Source organism: Cibotium barometz, chromosome 24 (assembly GCF_041138505.1).
Source record: "Cibotium barometz isolate CiBa-2024 chromosome 24, ASM4113850v1, whole genome shotgun sequence".
NCBI classification, from domain to species: Eukaryota; Viridiplantae; Streptophyta; class Polypodiopsida; order Cyatheales; family Cibotiaceae; genus Cibotium; species Cibotium barometz.
Genome location: NC_141069.1, coordinates 20,662,451 through 20,679,787, shown reverse-complemented (window position 1 = coordinate 20,679,787; position 17,337 = coordinate 20,662,451). Strand labels below are relative to the sequence as shown.

Genomic DNA, 17,337 nt, shown 5'->3' with positions numbered 1-17,337 from the left:
GCATACTAACATAAGTCTGAATTATATTGTATAAAGCAGGTTTCATCTGTCCCAGACTAAAACAGCACTCTCTTGTGATATTGAAAGAGAGCAAAATGATGTCATCTCCCTTCTCAACAAATTTAACTACAAAAGACGAGCCAATAGAGCTAGAGCTGCGAATCCAGGGAGGTCGTCTTGGCAATCGGGAGGAGGAAGGTTACTCAGATCCAAATCAATGAGGTCAAAGATCGGCCCAGTATAAGCTCTGGTAGGCGGGGAAGGGTCGGATGAGCCGAAGTTGGAACGCCGGAAGTGGTCCGGCGGTCTGAGCTAAACCGGATTTCTGCAGCACCAATGCGATGGGAGACAGTAAAGTACCCCAGCCCCGAGAGGCAGGGGGGGAAGGCGGAGAAGAGGGCAGGCAGAGGCAGAGGCTGAGGCTAGGGAGGCGGGGCGAGGCGGGGCGGGGCGGGGGCGGACACGCAATCAACCCTATTAGACGCATGCCCTCTCGGGGGGGAAGGCCGAGAAGAGGGCAGCAAGAGGCTAGGGAGGCGGGGCGGGGTAGTACCGTCTTGCCCCACATCGGTAAAAACTTTCGAGTACATCAATGAGCCCCTCCGCCCTAAAAAAATTTTGTCAACATTTTTTTTGGAAAAATATTTATAATATTAAAACTGAGAGCCCATATTTACAGTACAGAATTTTCTTACAAAGGCTCCACCACTCCAAGTTATACTTATTACAATTCAGTAATTTGCAAAGCAAATCCTATCTTTCATCCTCCCAAACAAAAGAAGAATGACTCCAAGACACAAAGGTCTAGTTCTCAAGGGATTTTCCACAAATGCTACAAATGTTTACATAGGTGTTTTTTTCCTTTAGATACCATATTTTGGTCTTGGGTCCAAACTTGGGTAGCTTGATCTTCACGTCTTCAGTAAGGAAAACCTACATACAATCTTATGTTGCAGAATCCCCAAACCTCCATCCACTTTAGGCAAGCTTATTTTGTCCCAAGCTAAACCAAGCAGATAGTCTTTTGCCATGGGCTTTATTCCTCCACAAAAAGTCTCTAATAGGGCTTATAATCCTATTCCACTAGGCTTTACCAAAATTAATCACTAGAGCCAAGAACATAATGTAGGCATTCAATACTATGATGCAAATAGCAAGCCTGTCATGGAATGGCACTCTCACTCCTTCCCATTTCTTAAGTTTTTTTAGAAATATTTTAATGGCCCACTCAGAGATCTATTTATTAGTAACCTCTAACCCAAAGGGTAATGGTGTCTGATGATCTGACCCCTCCTGACCACCTCACATCCCCACCTATCCAAATCAAAGTCATTATCTTTTGTTAAGCTGATCAGTTTAGTTTTCTAAATATTGCATTTGTATCCAAAGGCATCAGCAAACTCTTGTACTATGGACAAAGCTTGTCTCATATTATCCCCATCAGCCCTTAAAAACAGCAAGGAGTCATCAGCAAAGCATTGAATTATAAGTTGCTCCCCATTCCTCAACCTCAAACCAACAACCCTACCTTTCTCATTGGCTCCTTCGAGAGCTACAATCATAAGGTGAGAGGCTATGGCAAAGAGAAGAGGAGCTAAAGGGCATCCTTTCTTGACAAACCTTTTAATTTCAAATCCCCCTACTATCCTACCATTTAAAAGAAGGCTAGAAAAACCCCCCAAAGATAAAGTGAATATGCAAGAAGCTACCCTAAGACCAAATCCCAATTTTTCCATGACTCTTGCCACAAAGGACCAATGAATCCTATCATAAGCTTTTTCTAGATCTAATTGAAGCATGATACATTCCTAATCGGTTCTTATGGCTACATCTCTCCCTACCATGGCAGCCAGGATATTATCATAAATGGATCTGCTCTTTATAAACCCATGTTGTTTCCTAGATATCACCTTCTCAAGGACTGGGGAGATCCTTAAAGCAATGACTTTAGCCAGGACTCAGAGTAGTCCCTAAATAATCCACCCATCTCCCAACCACTACCTCTATATCTTGAATCACTAATCCATTCTCATCCCTAATATTTCCAACTATCTCCCTATTATCTTTCTCTTGAGCTAATTTAAATAGATGTCTATTAGTTTTCTTTTTTGAGGAAAAGGCACTCCTTTTGAGGACACCCAATTTGAATGCTGCTAGTTTGTCATCTTCCTCTTTGAGGCTCAGTTGGCATTTTGTGTAAAGGTTGATCTCCTCATCTAAGAGCTTCCCCAATTGCCTTTTTCTTTGCAATGCTTCTAGTTGGTCAGTCCATCTTTTTCTTCTCTCTTTCCTCTCATCAGCTCTCAACTTTCCTACCCTTCTAATGACTCCTTGCATCTCATTAGCAAAAGACCTCCAGGCTCCTTCACTAATGCCTCTTTTCCTTAATCTACTAATAGCTTCTTCTATATATTTTATGAACAGATCATCTTTCAACAAAGAGTTATTTACTCTTAATGTAAGAAAGTGGTTCAGTTTCTCATCCTCCCAATCACTAACATGCCACTCCACTTTAAGGACATATGATCTGAGCGTGGCCAGGGTCAGATCCCCACTCCCCCAAACTCCACTAGTCCCAACTTACCTCTGAGCTCTTCCAAGATGACTCCACTTGCCAATTGAATTTCTCCATGGAAGAAGTCTCACTATCCATTCCTCCCAAAGGACTGAAAGGATTAGAGTACATCAAGGGGTTGTGGTCACTAGGCGTACTGACTAGGCCCTCATCCTTCTCAGGAGATTTATTTCGTGGTTTTCTAGCTTCTTCCTTGGCAATCCTTAGGCTGGATTTACCTCTGGGTTTTTTTGTAACCTTAGTCCAACCTCCTTCTGCAAGCACACTTCCCTGAGGATCCAGTAGCCCTTTTCCCTTGTCCTCTTTACCCTTGTTAGCTACCGTTTCTGAGCTATCTAATTCCTTCTCCCCCCTGAATCCTTGGTCTCCTTTCTTTCTTCACTCTCTTTTCCTTTGGGCTAATTACCACAAAATCTAGCTATATGACCAAGATCACCACATTTGAAACAAGCCCCTAGAAAAGGGCCAAACTTGAGGGCTAATTCTGTTTTACCCAATTCCCCAAGGCCCACCTCCAATGTTTTCGGAGTTTTGATCCTAGTATTCCAAGATATGCATATATCATTCGCTTGATGGCCAGAGTCCTCAGCTTTAGGAATGAACAGCGGTGGACCCAGTGATTTCGCCAAACCACCCAGAGCTGGCCGAAGCCACGGAGGGAGGCCTACCAACTCAACCCATACTAGACATGCATTTTTTAGGCTTTGGTTTACATCGAAGAGCGGATCAAATGGTACAACATGCACAAGTTTAGGGCCCATAAACAGAGGAGCTTTGGAGAACCAGTCAGAGACAGCCTGGCCTTTAGAGAAAAGGACATTAAAGCATCCTTTCCCTAGATAAAAGGTTTGAAGCACCACCTTTTCATGCAAAACTTCTTCAAGCCATCTGCCAAGCCCAGCTTTTGAGGGGGGCCTACCAAAGCAAAATAATATAACGCTACAAAACGACAATAGATTCACCTGCTTCTTTACCAGGTCAACAGAGACCTTGGTACATACCTTGGATATAGACGAGTGCACAAAAGCAGTACTGGGACGTAATCTGCTTGCTACCCAATCTAAATGCATCCTTTTCTTCTCTTGAGTCTCGTCTTCTTCATCGCGAGCCCTCTTCATTTCATCAGAATCATCTGCACCCCAGTCGCCCCAACTTTGGGCATCTTGATCCCCTAGCTCCCCAACATCCTGCATCCAATTGGCCATGCCTACCTATAGTATGTCTGCATGCGCAACATACGTTGCCCACGCACCCCACTACCCAACTCGAGTGCCGCCGGCTACGTTCCCAATACTCCTTACCATGCAATATTGTAAACTGTACGTCAGCACCTTTCAATATTTGTAAACGTTTTAGAGACACTGCCATTAATTAATGCATTTCATGAGACAACATCTCAAATTAGAAGCTAGTCAAACCATTTCTATTCTTTGGCAAGCAAGCCACTTTTTGGCGCACATATCAACTAAGGTGCTGCCAACAAAAAGTTTTGTTCCCAGTTCAATCAAGAATCTCTTTTGGCATCCATAGTAACCAAGGTGCAAAAAGTTTTGTTCCCAGTTCGACCTCAGCATGTATTTCTTGGCCATTGTCTATGGCTCCTATTATGCTGCCACAAGTCTCTTTCCAGAAACCCCTTTCTGGAAATCTCAGAATGTATTTCTCAACCCTTCTCTTTCTCTCATGTGCTGCCACAAGCTTTCAAGCTGCAAAGTTGTAGTAGTTCGAAACACTCAGGCGTTTCCTTGCATTACCCATGTTTAGCATATCCTGCCATTAGTGCATTCCATGAAAATACATTTCGAATAGGAAGTTTGTCAGACACCTGCAGTTCTTTTGCAAGCAAGCCAAATTTGACATAAAAATAGAGCAGGGTGCTGGCACATGGAGGGAAATTGGGGCAGTTGCTCACAGAGGGATCAGATCATTGTTTCTTAGCTTTTGCATTCAAAGTTTCAGAAGAGCCTGAACCAGAACATACATATATGAGAATAATGTGTGAAACATACAGAAATTGTTGCTGCAGAACCTATGATTGCTGTTCAGCACTTAAAAGGCTGGAAATTCGAGTGATTAGTAAAACATCTGCAACTAGCAACGGCAGACGGATTTGAAATACATAATAGAGATCTATATTGAATTGGTCTGCGAGCATGAGGAGCAAGGGAAATGCCCTTTGCCTCGGCAGGAATTGCAGGGGGAAGGGGGTGGAGCTGCAGTCTTCTCTGCGGACAGAAGCGAGGGAAAAAAGGAGATCCATCCAGGCATTACTCTCCCCCTGCCTTTGCACCTGGAGCAGTACACCCTCCCCAAGCCACCACAATCCACACACAAGCCCAGGGTTCTGCCAACATTAACAGAATACACACGCCAAGAAGCTCTCGGTTCACGGAAATTCTTCCAAACAAACAAAAATTATCGAATGAAAGAGAAGAGGAGGATTTGGGGTGTGTGTGTGCGCGCGCGCGCGCGTGTTTTCTGACCTTCGTTGGCCTTGAGCGATGAAGAGATCCACCCTCGGAGCTGCGACTGTGGCCGCCACAAGCAACGACCCGACGCAGAAGCCCGCAACCTCACTCAATGTAGCGTTCTCCATTAGCAATGAATGAAGCTACACAATCGTTATCCAAAAGCCTTTCTAGTCCAAAATTTTGTTGAAATATTCTGAAGTAATATTTTTTTTCTCTCTCCCCCTAGTTTATTAGTTTTGATTAAAATTCCGAGCTTTGAATATATATTGATCAAATAAATCTACTTTCTCGGTATATGTTGATGATCTTACAAGCACCACGCTTGCACTTTTTAATTGAAGCTTAAATTGCTCTTGAGTTGATGTAACAAAAGAATAGAGGGTGTTTTAGTTGGCCACAATGCACAATAATGAAAAGGTAAGATGATATATGAAATGAGATGGTTTAACTACCCTTTTTGCGCAACCCCATGGTAGCCTTTGGTCGTGCTTGCTTTTTGACAGTCTTCATACCCGTTTTTGGGCATTTCGACCATAAAAATCTTGTGAAATTCCTAAACACTTGTAAAAATATATACTAAATATTTACCATCATTTTGAAGTGCAGGTTTGTGAGATCCCTACCCCCTATCCTATCAAAATAACTACAGTGGAAGACTAAGCTAAGAGTAGAGAGACTCACTTAGGGCCTCCATACATCAATATCCTATTGCTTGGCAACCCCAATAGCTTTCTCACTTAGATAGCCAGAATAGACCTTGCACTAAGAATTGAGTATGATCCCTCCAAGTAAGATTGTCCACTTCATAATTCTCACTAGTAAGTGGCAATCGGTAGCTTCACCATGAGCTCCACCAATATCTTACTCCTTGATTATGAAGAAGGACGGTTCTACCTTACTTCATTAAGATTTCTACAATCTAATTCTTAATTTCTTAATTTTACCCGATTTCTGTAAGTTTACGAACAGGTTTGGTCTATGGTTTAGGAAAGCACCTCCAACTTGGGTCCACCATACCTCCTGCTTTCCGGTTCCAAAAGCTCAACCTAACCCCATCCGATCCCATAGGTTAGCATGCCACCCACCATTGGACATGTGGAATTGGTGTGAACTCCTACACTCGTAATTGGAATTTCCCTTTTATTACGCACTCACTCAAGGCATGAAAACAAAGTTCACACATGCAGCCCACAGAAAAATAGTCCTTTATTGAATTAACAACATAACATAATATAACATATCTTAAAATGCCAGATACATAACATCATCAATATCAATAATATCCAATATATCTTCATGATCTTCAGACCAGGAAGATATGGACCACTAAGCCCGAACACTTCGGGACCACTGTGTCATCTCATATTCCCGACTATACACATGTGGAGGAACACCATGGAAGGGTAGATATAGACCATGGTGTGTGTTCCAAGCATGGTTCAGTACATGTGGAAGGACTCCATGGAAGGGTTGATACCTTGGTGTGAGTCTTGACATGGTTTATTACATGTGGAAGGGCTCCATGGAAGGATTGATATCCTAGTGTGAGTTTTGGCATGGCTTAGTAAATGTGGAAAGACTTTAGGGAAGGGTAGATATCCTGGTGAGAGTTCCTGGCATGGTGATGAAGTCTCATGAAAGGGTGCACACCCTAGTGAGCATTTCTAGTGCCTATATGGGCGGTGCCCGAGACAGGTTCTGTACAAGATGAATAAGTTCGGAGATCGAATCCAGAATATTGCGCATAAAGCATTTATGTGATTTGACATGCATGAATGACTTGTTTTAGCTACCTGGACAATGTCTGGTATTTTTGCATGTGAAAGGGTGCACACCCTAGTGAGCATTTCTAGTGCCTATATGGGCGGTGCCCGAGACAGGTTCTGTACAAGATGAATAAGTTGGGAGATCGAATCCAGAATATTGCGCATAAAGCATTTGTGTGATTTGACATGCATGAATGACTTGTTTTAGCTACCTGGACAATGTCTGGTATTTCTGCATGTGACTGTCCATGGGCTCCGAGGACGCCCAGAAACCCTATGGACGCGTGTGTGTACACGTGTTTGGGACTGAGGCAGTGGCCTTATGTGTTTTGCAAGTGGTGGTAAGCAACCCCGAACTCAATTTACAGCTTATATTTAATTATACTAAGGTTTATGAGTGCAGGTGTTCAGTGTTCAGTTTTATTTGTGCAGAAGAAGGATGGTTCGTATTGCATGTGTGTGGATTATCGTGCCTTGAATAAGATCACGATTAAGAAGAGGTTTCCTATTCCACGCATTGATGATATTTAGATAAACTGGAAGGAATTGCTTGTTTTAGCCGCATTGATCTTAAAAGTGGCTATCACTAGATCAGAGTGACACCTCAGGATGTCCATAAAACGGCTTTTCAAACCGCTTTTGGGCTCTATGAGTTTTTGGTGGTGCCTTTTGGCCTTACGAATGCTCCTGCCACTTTTAATCGAATGATGGACCGCACATTCAAGAAACCCAGGAAGTTTACTAGCATATTCTTTGATGACATCATTGTCTTCTCAAAGAATGTGAGGAAGAGCATAGAGAACATTTGACGACAGTTTTTGAAGAGCTTAGACAGCATAAGCTCTACATAAATAGTAAGAAGAGTGAATTCTTCTTATCTTAGATTCATTATTTTGGTCATATCGTATCCAAGGATGGGGTACGCATGGATCCGAACAAGATACAGGCTATCCAAGATTGGCCAGAGTTGAAGTCTCATGAAGTCAAAAGCTTTCTTGGGCTGTATGCATATTACAGGAGGTTTATCATACATTTTTCTGTGATTGTCTCACCTTTGCATGAACTCACTAAGAAGAAAGCTATCTTTAAGTGGGATGATGAAGAAAAGGAAGTGTTCCATAAGTTGAAAGTTTGTGTCATATCGGGGCTGGTATTGATCATTCTGGATTTACATAAACCCTTTTTGGTTGAGTGTGATGCATGTGGATACAGCATTGGAGCTATTCTAAATTAGGAGGATCACGCCATAGCTTTTGAAAGCAAGCGTGATCCTTTGTGTCATATCGGGGCTGGTATTGATCATTCTGGATTTACATAAACCCTTTTTGGTTGAGTGTGATGCATGTGGATACAACATTGGAGCTATTCTAAATTAGGAGGATCACGACATAGCTTTTGAAAGCAGGCATTTTCAACATGCAGAGAAAGAGTTATTGGCAGTCATTCATGCCCTTACTGTGTGGAAGCACTATCTTCTTGGGGCTGAATTTGTTGTCAAAATGGATCACCAAAGTTTGCTGTATGTTTTAACACAAACTAAGTTATCAGACAAGCATATGAGATGGGCACTGCATGCTATCACTGTTGCCTAACATCAGGATCTTTTCGACATGTGGAATTCGTATGATACTGATGACGATTTTCAGCTTATATGGGCTGATTTACAACAGGGCATTTCAGCCCCAAGCTATTGCATACAGGATGGTTATTTGATGATGCAAAACCGCTTATGTGTGCATAAGAATTTACGACTTAAGGTGATGGACGAATGCCATGCACTGCTGTATGCAAGACATAGAGGAATTCTTGCCACTACTTAGGCTTTGGAGAGGTACTTTTTTTGGCCAAACATGCGTAAAGACATAGATGTTTATGTACACAAATGTATGGTTTGTCAAAAAGTGAAGTTTGACAGGCATAAGGCACCTGGTTTGCTTCAACTGTTGCCTATTCCGGATCAGCCATGGATTTGCCTAAAACGTAGCAGGGGAACGATGCCATCTGGACCATCATCGTCGATAGGTTTAGCAAGCAAGCTCATTTCATTCCTATACGAAAGAATATTAAGCCTGAGCACATGGCGAGAATATTCTGGCCCACATTTTCAAGCATCATGGTATGCCCAAGGCTATTGTGGGTGATCGGGATCCGCGACCCGCAAGTTTGTTTTGGCGGGCTTTATTTGATAATATGGGCACAAAGCAGAATTTTACATCAACTTATCATCCTCAGACGGATGGGCAGAGTGAAATTGCAAATTCAATTGTACTTGATTTTCTCAAGTGTTATGTGGCTGAGCGAAAATCAGATTGGGATTACTGGCCTCTTTTGCTTATAGCAATATGGTGCATACTTCCATTGGGAAAGCACCTTTTGAGATTGTTTATGGCAGGGTGGTGCTTCCACCTATGCTTCGCACGAAGGATGAAATCTTTGCTACCGATGAGTATGATAGAGATTTGGATATAGCTTTCTCACAGGTACGGACAGCCATACAAAGAACTCAAGAAAAACATAAGAAATCTACAGATAGACATCGCAGACATGTGGATTTCAAACAAGATGATTGGGTGCTTCTCAAGTTTGAGAAGGCACGCCTTCAAAAGCAACCTGTGTCGGTGGTCAATCGGACGGACAAGACGGTACCACTAGTCAAAAGTAATTATGTGAATGCCTAAGCCCAAGGGGATCAGAACTCACGAGCCGTCAGCCAAAACAGAGACTGTGCACAGAACTACAAAGCTCACTCTCTCACTCACTCAAACAGTACACAAGGAAATAATGCTCTAGGGCTCTGTATTACTATCAAACTTGTACAATGCTATGTGCTCCAGACTAACTTTGTCCCTACGATTCTCTTCTATCTCTCTATATATCTATCTCCTAACTGCTAACTACCTCCTTCTTTGCTATCTTCGAAGGACCTTCTTTCTTGTTCCATCCAGCCGTTGCCCTACTATTACAAGACTCATTCTGTTAACAAACTTTTACATTAAAGTATATCTGATTACAATGGGTTCACGTGTGCGCTGTAGTATGTGCACGAATGTTAATGTACTAGCCTTTCACTATTGGCCTATGTGCTCCAGCCAGTTCTTTAAGTCCCACCAATCATCTCCTATCGGACGCTCAACACCCGGCACGCCCGGTGGCTTTGCACCAGCAACTGCCTGAGAGGTGAATCGGAAGATTTGATGAATGGGTGGATTTGGTTGATGGGGGGTTGACTAGGATGGTCCTTAAATTTGTCGCCAGTACCTGTTTGCTTCTTGTGGATCACATCCTAGCCCCCCCTATTATCCTAGGGTTGAATCATATCTTTCTGCATTAGCATGTGCTGCTTGGTAATTTAAAGAATGAAAGAATAGTTTAGTAGATATTTGTATCTGTGCACTAGAGTCCACCTGCTGCTGCTGCAAGGCCTCTCTGTCTTCATCTCACAGATATCTCGTTCTTCTTCATCTTGCCCTGTAGAGCAGCTGTGCACCATCATTCAGGATCCGTTTGCTGAAGATCCTAGGGCCTGGGATGTGGATCTCTCCTCTGTATTTGTGGAGGAATTCATCCAGCTTGTATGGGTTGATAGGCAAGTCCCAATCTTCATCTTCGTACTGTTGTTTTAATTTGGCGAGCGAGTAGGCAGCATATTCTAGATTCTGTGCTCTAGCCTTTAGTTGTTATGTTGCCTATGCCTACTGGCTAATGTGCCTCCTAAAGATTGACTAGCTGCTGATGGAGGATGTTCACTGAATTGTTTGTAGAAGCTGGCGGAATCACTCATGTCAGTGGGCAATGTGTCTTCTGTAATGAAATACAGCATGTCAAAGTACCAATTTCTTTACATGGGCGCGCACTAAACAATAAACAAGCTTGCATTCGAAAACTGATCAACCATCCCTGTAGGCTACTCTCTTGTGTCTATTCTACTGAGGAAATCTGCTACTACATTTTGGTTCCCGGGGGTGTGCACGATGGTGAACTGAAATTCTTGCAATAGAAGCATCCACCTTGCTAGCTTCCCAATCAGATCTGGCTTATTCACCAAATATAGTAGGGCTTGATGATCTACATGGAACACAAAGTAATTTCCCGGCAGATAATGACAAAATTTATTGGCTAAGTAAATCAGTCCTAGGGCTTCCCTCTCGCTAGTGGTGTAATTTTTATCGGCATTTGACAGCATCGGACTAGCATAGTAAATGGGTCTGTACCACCCTTCTTTTGTCTGCTTCATCAACACACTTCAAATTGATGTATCTGATGCATCCATGAATACATGGAACGTCTTGTCCCATTCTGATGGTTGGATGATCGATGCACTAGCAAGCATTCTTTTCAGATTTTGGAGGGCGTCCTTGCGCTTTTCTGTCCAGAGGAATTCTACCCCCTTCTTTGTGAGGCTATACAGTGGCTGTGCCACATCAGCAAGGTACCTAAGGAATCAGTTGTGCCATTGGATTTGGCCCAGGAATCTATTGAGCTCCTTCAGGTTTTACGATGGATTTAGCTTGCTTATCATCTTGACCTTGGTCGGATCGACAGCAATCCCGTCTTTGGACACTGTGTCCAAGGAGTGTTCTGTCCATCACCAGGAACGTGCACTTCATTGGGTTCAGCTTCAGCTTCGTTTGCCTGCACCTTTCCACGCATAGGTGTAGCTGGTGCATATGCTCCACAAACCTCCCACAGACACTGAAGTCATCCACAAACACACGCTAGAAAATTTCTTGTACCATGCATTGGAATGTTGCGGGTACATTCCGGGGTCTGAAGGTCATGACATTTGATGCGAATGCTCTCCACTCCGTGTGATGAATGCAGTCTTCTCCATGTCTTCAGGTGCCATTCTGACCTGGTTGTATCCGTTGAATCCATCCAGGAAAGAATACATTTCGTGGCCTACTATAGCATCCAACATAGAGTCTGTGAATGGCAAAGGAAATGGGTCCAGTATGGTTGCTACATTCGGCTTCCTATAATACACACAAACTCTGAGCTTGTCATTCTTTTTTGGCACGATCACAATGGGGCTTAGCCAGGTTGCTTTTTCTATTGGTTGGATGAATCCTACTGCCAACATTTTGTTGATTTCCTCCTTGACTTGCTTGGCATAGTTGAAATTCATCCTGTACCGTTGTTGCCTATTCAAAACTGCACCCTCCTTCAAGTTCATTTTGTGTTGGTAGAAGCTTGGGTCGATGCCGGAAATATCTATGTAGCTCCAGGCAAAGACATCTTTATACTACATCAGCAGTTCTTGGAGTTTGTTCTGCATTGCTTCTTCTAGTTTTGCGTTGATTTTTATTGTCCGCGGTTGCTCCTCTATCCCTAGATTGAGCTCCATGAGCTCCTCTTCTTGTACTTGGATGGATTGCTGCTGCTCCCTGTCCTTGCAACGCATTGCTTCCATCCATTCCTTTAGCCCCTTGGCTGATAGGTCTTCTTCTATATTCCCTGAGGCTTCAGCTTCTACTATCTACTCTTCTGACACTGCTTCTGTGTCACTTGCAGCTTCTTTTTCTAAAGATTGAGCTTCTCTTGTCTGCTCCTCTGATACTGCTTCTGTGTCAGTTGCAGTTTCTTCTGCTGGTTGGACGTTCAATACTTCTGCTGAGTATTTGGACACAATCTTTTCTATGTCTAGCTGGAATAAGCATATGAGATGTGGGTTTTCTCTGAGGATTCTTTCCTCTTCAATTCCTTCCAACATGTTCAATCCTACTACATACACCAGCCTGACAACGGGATTGACTTCTCTCTTGGGATTTGTGGAAATCTTCACCTTCTTTTTCACATTTTCTGATTGTGATTTGTTCCCTATGCCAATCGTGTTTTATCTTGCCTTGTCGGAGCCATGGTCTTCCCACCAGCAGCATTGGGTAAGATCCCTCATTTTCCATTTAAAGAATAAGAAAAATGATAGGGAAATCATATCCAACGATCTAAATGTGATCCCCTCAAACTAATCCTAGGGGATGGACTCTGCATTGATCTGCCATCTTCACAGCAAAAGGAGCATGGTCATAGTTTGTGAGGCCAAGTTCTTTTGCTGTGGATTCTAATAGTATGTTTACTCCCGAGGCTCCATCCAATATTGCTCCGTGGATCTGCTTCCCCTTTAACATTACCATTATCTGGGGTACATCATTGTCTGTTATTGTGATTTTTGTTGTTTTAATTGACTTACAGTCGGCTTCTGACTCACTGCTGGAGAAATCAGACAAGCTGTTATGTTCTTCCTTGGGACCTAGCAGATTGCTCCTATAGTTGGGCACTAAGGAAAGGAGTTGATCAAGGGATATGTCTAGTTTTAACCCCTTCATATCCTCCCATATGTCATATTGTCATGCCTTCTAATGTGGCCTGCCGTTTTGCGGAGGAACTTGTTTTGTTCCTTGCTGTTGTCTTCTTTCCGTAGCGCCTGAGGATTCTGCCTCACTGTTGCTTCTTGTTTGCTGCTTGAGCTCTTTCTGTGGTCTTGCCCGTCCCCACTCTATTCTATTGTTCTTGTGTAGGCTGTACCTGTTTCATGAGCACACTGTCTTCCACTACCGTGGGGTTGCCTGTCCTCCTCTTCTTCCTTTGGTTCTTCAGCTTGTTCCTGTACCTTACGATGTTTAACTTCTCGCAGCTTCCCTTGTCTTGCCATCCTAGCCATCATGTGGGGATTGTTCTCCCGCGTCACTTCTTTGTCTGTCTCCTTGTTGCGAGGCTTATCTTCTCATAGTTTTTGTTCTTTTGCCTCCTCTGGGCTTCCCCCTCTTGGAAGTTGTCCGATCTGAAGGGTTTTCTTCCAATTAACTTTATGTGCTTCTTGCACCTCCTTTGTTGAAAACCTTTGTTGCAAAGTCTCTGACTTGTTTTTGTTTTTCCCAATCCACATTGTTTTTCTTTTGACTGGCAGGTTCGTCTGACACAGCCAACTTCTCTTTCCCCTTTTGGGATCTGGTGGTGACTCCCACCAGTTGGTTGTACACCTTCTAGCTCTTTGATGGCGATGATGTTTATGGACATTACTGGTGCATCCGCTCCTCCTACCTTTTCCTGCAGGTCTTGTTGGTGCTTCTGGAACAGCTGACAATCATTCTACCGGTGTCCACCAGTGTCCAGGCTTCCGACAGTAATAAAATTGGAACCCATCTGACTGCCCAGCACCACCTCTTCATCGGCCTTGCCCTTGGCCATAGTAAGGTCTATAAGGTGTCGGTGCAGCAGCTATGGGCATTGGGTACTGCTGTTGTTACTGCATTCACAGCTGCGTCTGCCTTGTTTTTGACATTGTATGAGCAATTACATATCAGGTGTCTGAATGTTTGGCAGATGGTGCGGGTCGGCTGCATCTTGCATTCCTCTTTTAGATGGCCTTCATTTTTGTAGGTCGAGCAAAAGATACCTATTCGTAGTCAGAGGAGTTAGACATCTTACTAGATTGCACAATGAGCTTCTCCGTCACCTTCTTGGCCAAGACATCCACCTCGTCCTTCTTGCCTTTGCGTTTGCCCTTCTTGCTGCATCTGGATTCCTCCTCAGCTTCTGACTTAGATTCTGAGTCTTTTGATTTCGACTTGTGGTACATCCCCGAATGTGGCCTAGAATTGGTCTCACTTCCGTTCATCGGGAACATTGGCACATCATCAGTGCAACATTGTAACAATATTAGTTCCATTCAGGATGATATTTGTCGTACGTTGTGACCCCATTGTAATCCTCAATCCAGGATGTCAGGCACGAGCTACGTAGGTCATTCTCAGCCATAGCAAGTCAGTTAGTCAATCTAAGTCCCTTTACCCACTTAAAGAGACGCATTCATGCATATACAGTCAGTAGGAAACCTTAGGGTTTGCATCAGAAAGCATTCTGCACATTGCACATCATTCATCCATTGCATCTAGACCAATGCAAACACCCTAGATATCATCTAGTATTTATCAGGATATTTACCAGGATTATTCTAGTGTTTTTTCCATCATTTTCAGCATTTTACACATCATTTAGGCATTTATGGTGGACATGAGCAGTCGCCAGCTCAGTAGCCAGCCGACTGGCTTATGGTGTCCATATAAATAGAGTACTTGCATATTCAGCCATTCATTTATCATATTCAGCAAAGGAGCATTCAAGCGCTTGTCATCCTCAACACTAGAGCATCAGCGATTGCAGTTTCAGCCATCTTCTCTCAGCGTTTTCCTCCTATAGCAATAGGCACATCAACGCATGATCATTCAGCCATCTTGCATCAGCAAAACGCATCAGTTCAGCATTCAGCCTACAGTCCACCTTGCGTTTTCTGCATCCATACAGTTTTCACCATTCATCATCTCATCCTTTTGCTCTAGCCACTTGGTGTAGGTAAAACACAGCATTCATAATACATATTCATTTTCAGCATTCATACTCAGTCTAGAAGAGCCCCAAACAGCCCCTCTCTTAGCCTCAGCTTTGCATCTCCTTCTCATTCCATTGGGAAGAGTGCATAGGCTTGAGATTGGACATCTTTGGTGCTTCTACAACAGTGTACAGTTCAGCCCAACACTTGGTCTTCAGAGGTCTTGCGTTTGGCTTATCGTCAGTCACACCGTCAATCTCTTTAAAGATAATAAAGCAACCCCTATCTCGATAACGGGATAGGGGGCCTTTTAGTGGGTAATTCGGGACCCCATACGGTGTACAGTTCTCATCTCTCTCATATCTCTTTAAAGTTTGAAGTCATTAAAGTGGATTGCTAATCTCGCAAAACTCAGGATACAGAAGACGGTGTGAGCATTTGTGTGACTGGATCCTCCAATATGAATACTTCCGCTGCATGTTACATTGGTATCAGATTTAGCTTGTCCACACACACTGTATCCTAGCGTGAGAGCATCCTTGGATGGTCAGATTACGTTCTGGCACGACCACCGACTTTAGCATCATGTCTACGGAGGAGAGTACCCATCAGCCAGAAGAAGTCTCCCCCGAAGGAGACCTTGCTCTTTCGACTACAGCAGACACCATAGCTCTTGTTAGAGCTCAGAACCAGCTGCTCATGGAGCGTCTCCAACTCTTGGAGGCAGCAGCAACACGTCCTCCTCCACCTCCACAGCCCTCGACTACATCTCCCTCGTCTTTCAGATGGAACAACAAAGAAGAGAAGACGAGGCCCGAAGGAGAGAAGAAAAAGCAGAAGCAGAAGCAAGAAAACAACAAGAAAAAGCAGAAAGACAAGACTATAAGGAAGCCCAACGCAGGATCAACGAAAACCGGCATCAGCAGCAGGCTGAACTCGTCGCTCGGGGGAGCACCACCACAACGAGAGCTCGATCGAGAACGTATGTTACTCGAGCACCTGCTAAGGCCCGACAGTTTGTAGTCCTATTCGATATGGGTAGTTCTGAAGACACCATCTCTCCCGAATTGGGTAGCAAAATGAGCTGCACATTAGTCCCATATCATCTGGATGTGGACAGGTTTACACCTGGCCTCCGCACCCACATTTCTCAGAACGCACAGCAGTTTACCTTTGATGTTCAGAAGGCCTCATTCCAAACGAGATTTCATTGTCTCGCCTCTGTTGGGGTGTGACATGATCTTAGGAATTCAGTGGTTCCGTCAGTATGAGCCTATTCCCGATTAGGGGCATGACACTTTTACTATCTGTAAAGGTTTTCCTGAGCCTGTCATGATTCGTGGGGATAGAAGCATTCTTGGTATCCCATTGATTTCGCATCTCCAGGCCCGACGAGCTATCCGCAAAGGGAGCAAAAGGAGCACTACTTTATGTTCGTGCTCAAACATCAGTAGCATGCATCTCATCCTTAGTCCCTCAGTTAGCAGACCTCCTGTCCAGACATCAGGACATTATGCTTAGGGACGATCTCCCGCCCAGTCTCCCACCCTCTTGCCCCGAGGACCATCATATTGATTTGGTCCCTGGAACGGATCAACTAGCAGGTTTCCCTATGGTCTTTCCAAGACTTTAGAGGGCAAGTTAGAAAAACAGTTATCTGAGCTCCTCCATGAAGTTAAAGTTGCCTAACAATTGGACGATGCATGATGTTTTCCATGTTTCTTGGCTAAAACCATATGTTGGACCAGAAGTGTTTGATGTTTCAGATGAACAACAGCCAGACGTGGTAGACGAAGCAGAAGTCATCAAGCCTAAGAAGATCCTTCTTCATCGTTGGAAGCATGGTTCCGGTCGACGGATACGTCACTTCTATACGAAATTCCAAGATCGAGGCACCCACGAAGCCGTATGGCTAGACGAGCAGTTCTTTCAAGAGTACCCCCAGTTGTTGGCGGACTACTTGGAAACCATGAACCTAAGCAGGAGGGAATGTCACATGCACTCTGCACTGTAGTACATGGTGACAAACTGGCTCATCATCATCAGTGCAACATTGTAATAGTATTAGTTCCATTCAGGATGATATTTGTCGCACGCCGTGACCCCATTGTAATCCTCAGTCCAGCATAAGTCAGGCAGGAGCTATGCAGGACATTCTTAGCCATAGCAAGTCAGTCAGTTAGTCTAAGTCCCTTAACC

At 43.8% G+C, this 17,337-nt stretch overlaps 1 protein-coding gene across 1 annotated transcript; it reads right to left on the bottom strand.

The window, feature by feature from the left end:
• Positions 1-4,492: 4,492 nt before the first annotated feature.
• LOC147625006 (uncharacterized) lies at positions 4,493-5,219 on the bottom strand. Its single transcript, XM_086818228.1, has 2 exons — positions 5,059-5,219; positions 4,493-4,919 (listed from the first exon to the last, which is right to left on the bottom strand). The coding sequence occupies exons 1-2, from the start codon at positions 5,169-5,171 to the stop codon at positions 4,706-4,708; spliced, it is 327 nt and encodes a 108-aa protein (XP_086674354.1). The 5' UTR covers positions 5,172-5,219; the 3' UTR covers positions 4,493-4,705.
• Between the last annotated feature and the right edge of the window lie 12,118 nt (positions 5,220-17,337).

Excerpts from the sequence above, each read along its gene's own strand:
- LOC147625006 (XM_086818228.1), bottom strand. The coding sequence starts at position 5,171 with ATGGAGAACGCTACATTGAGTGAGGTTGCGGGCTTCTGCGTCGGGTCG. Across the intron at positions 4,920-5,058 it reads ATCGCTCAAGGCCAACGAAG|AACCCTGGGCTTGTGTGTGG; the intron begins GTCAGAAAACAC and ends TAATGTTGGCAG.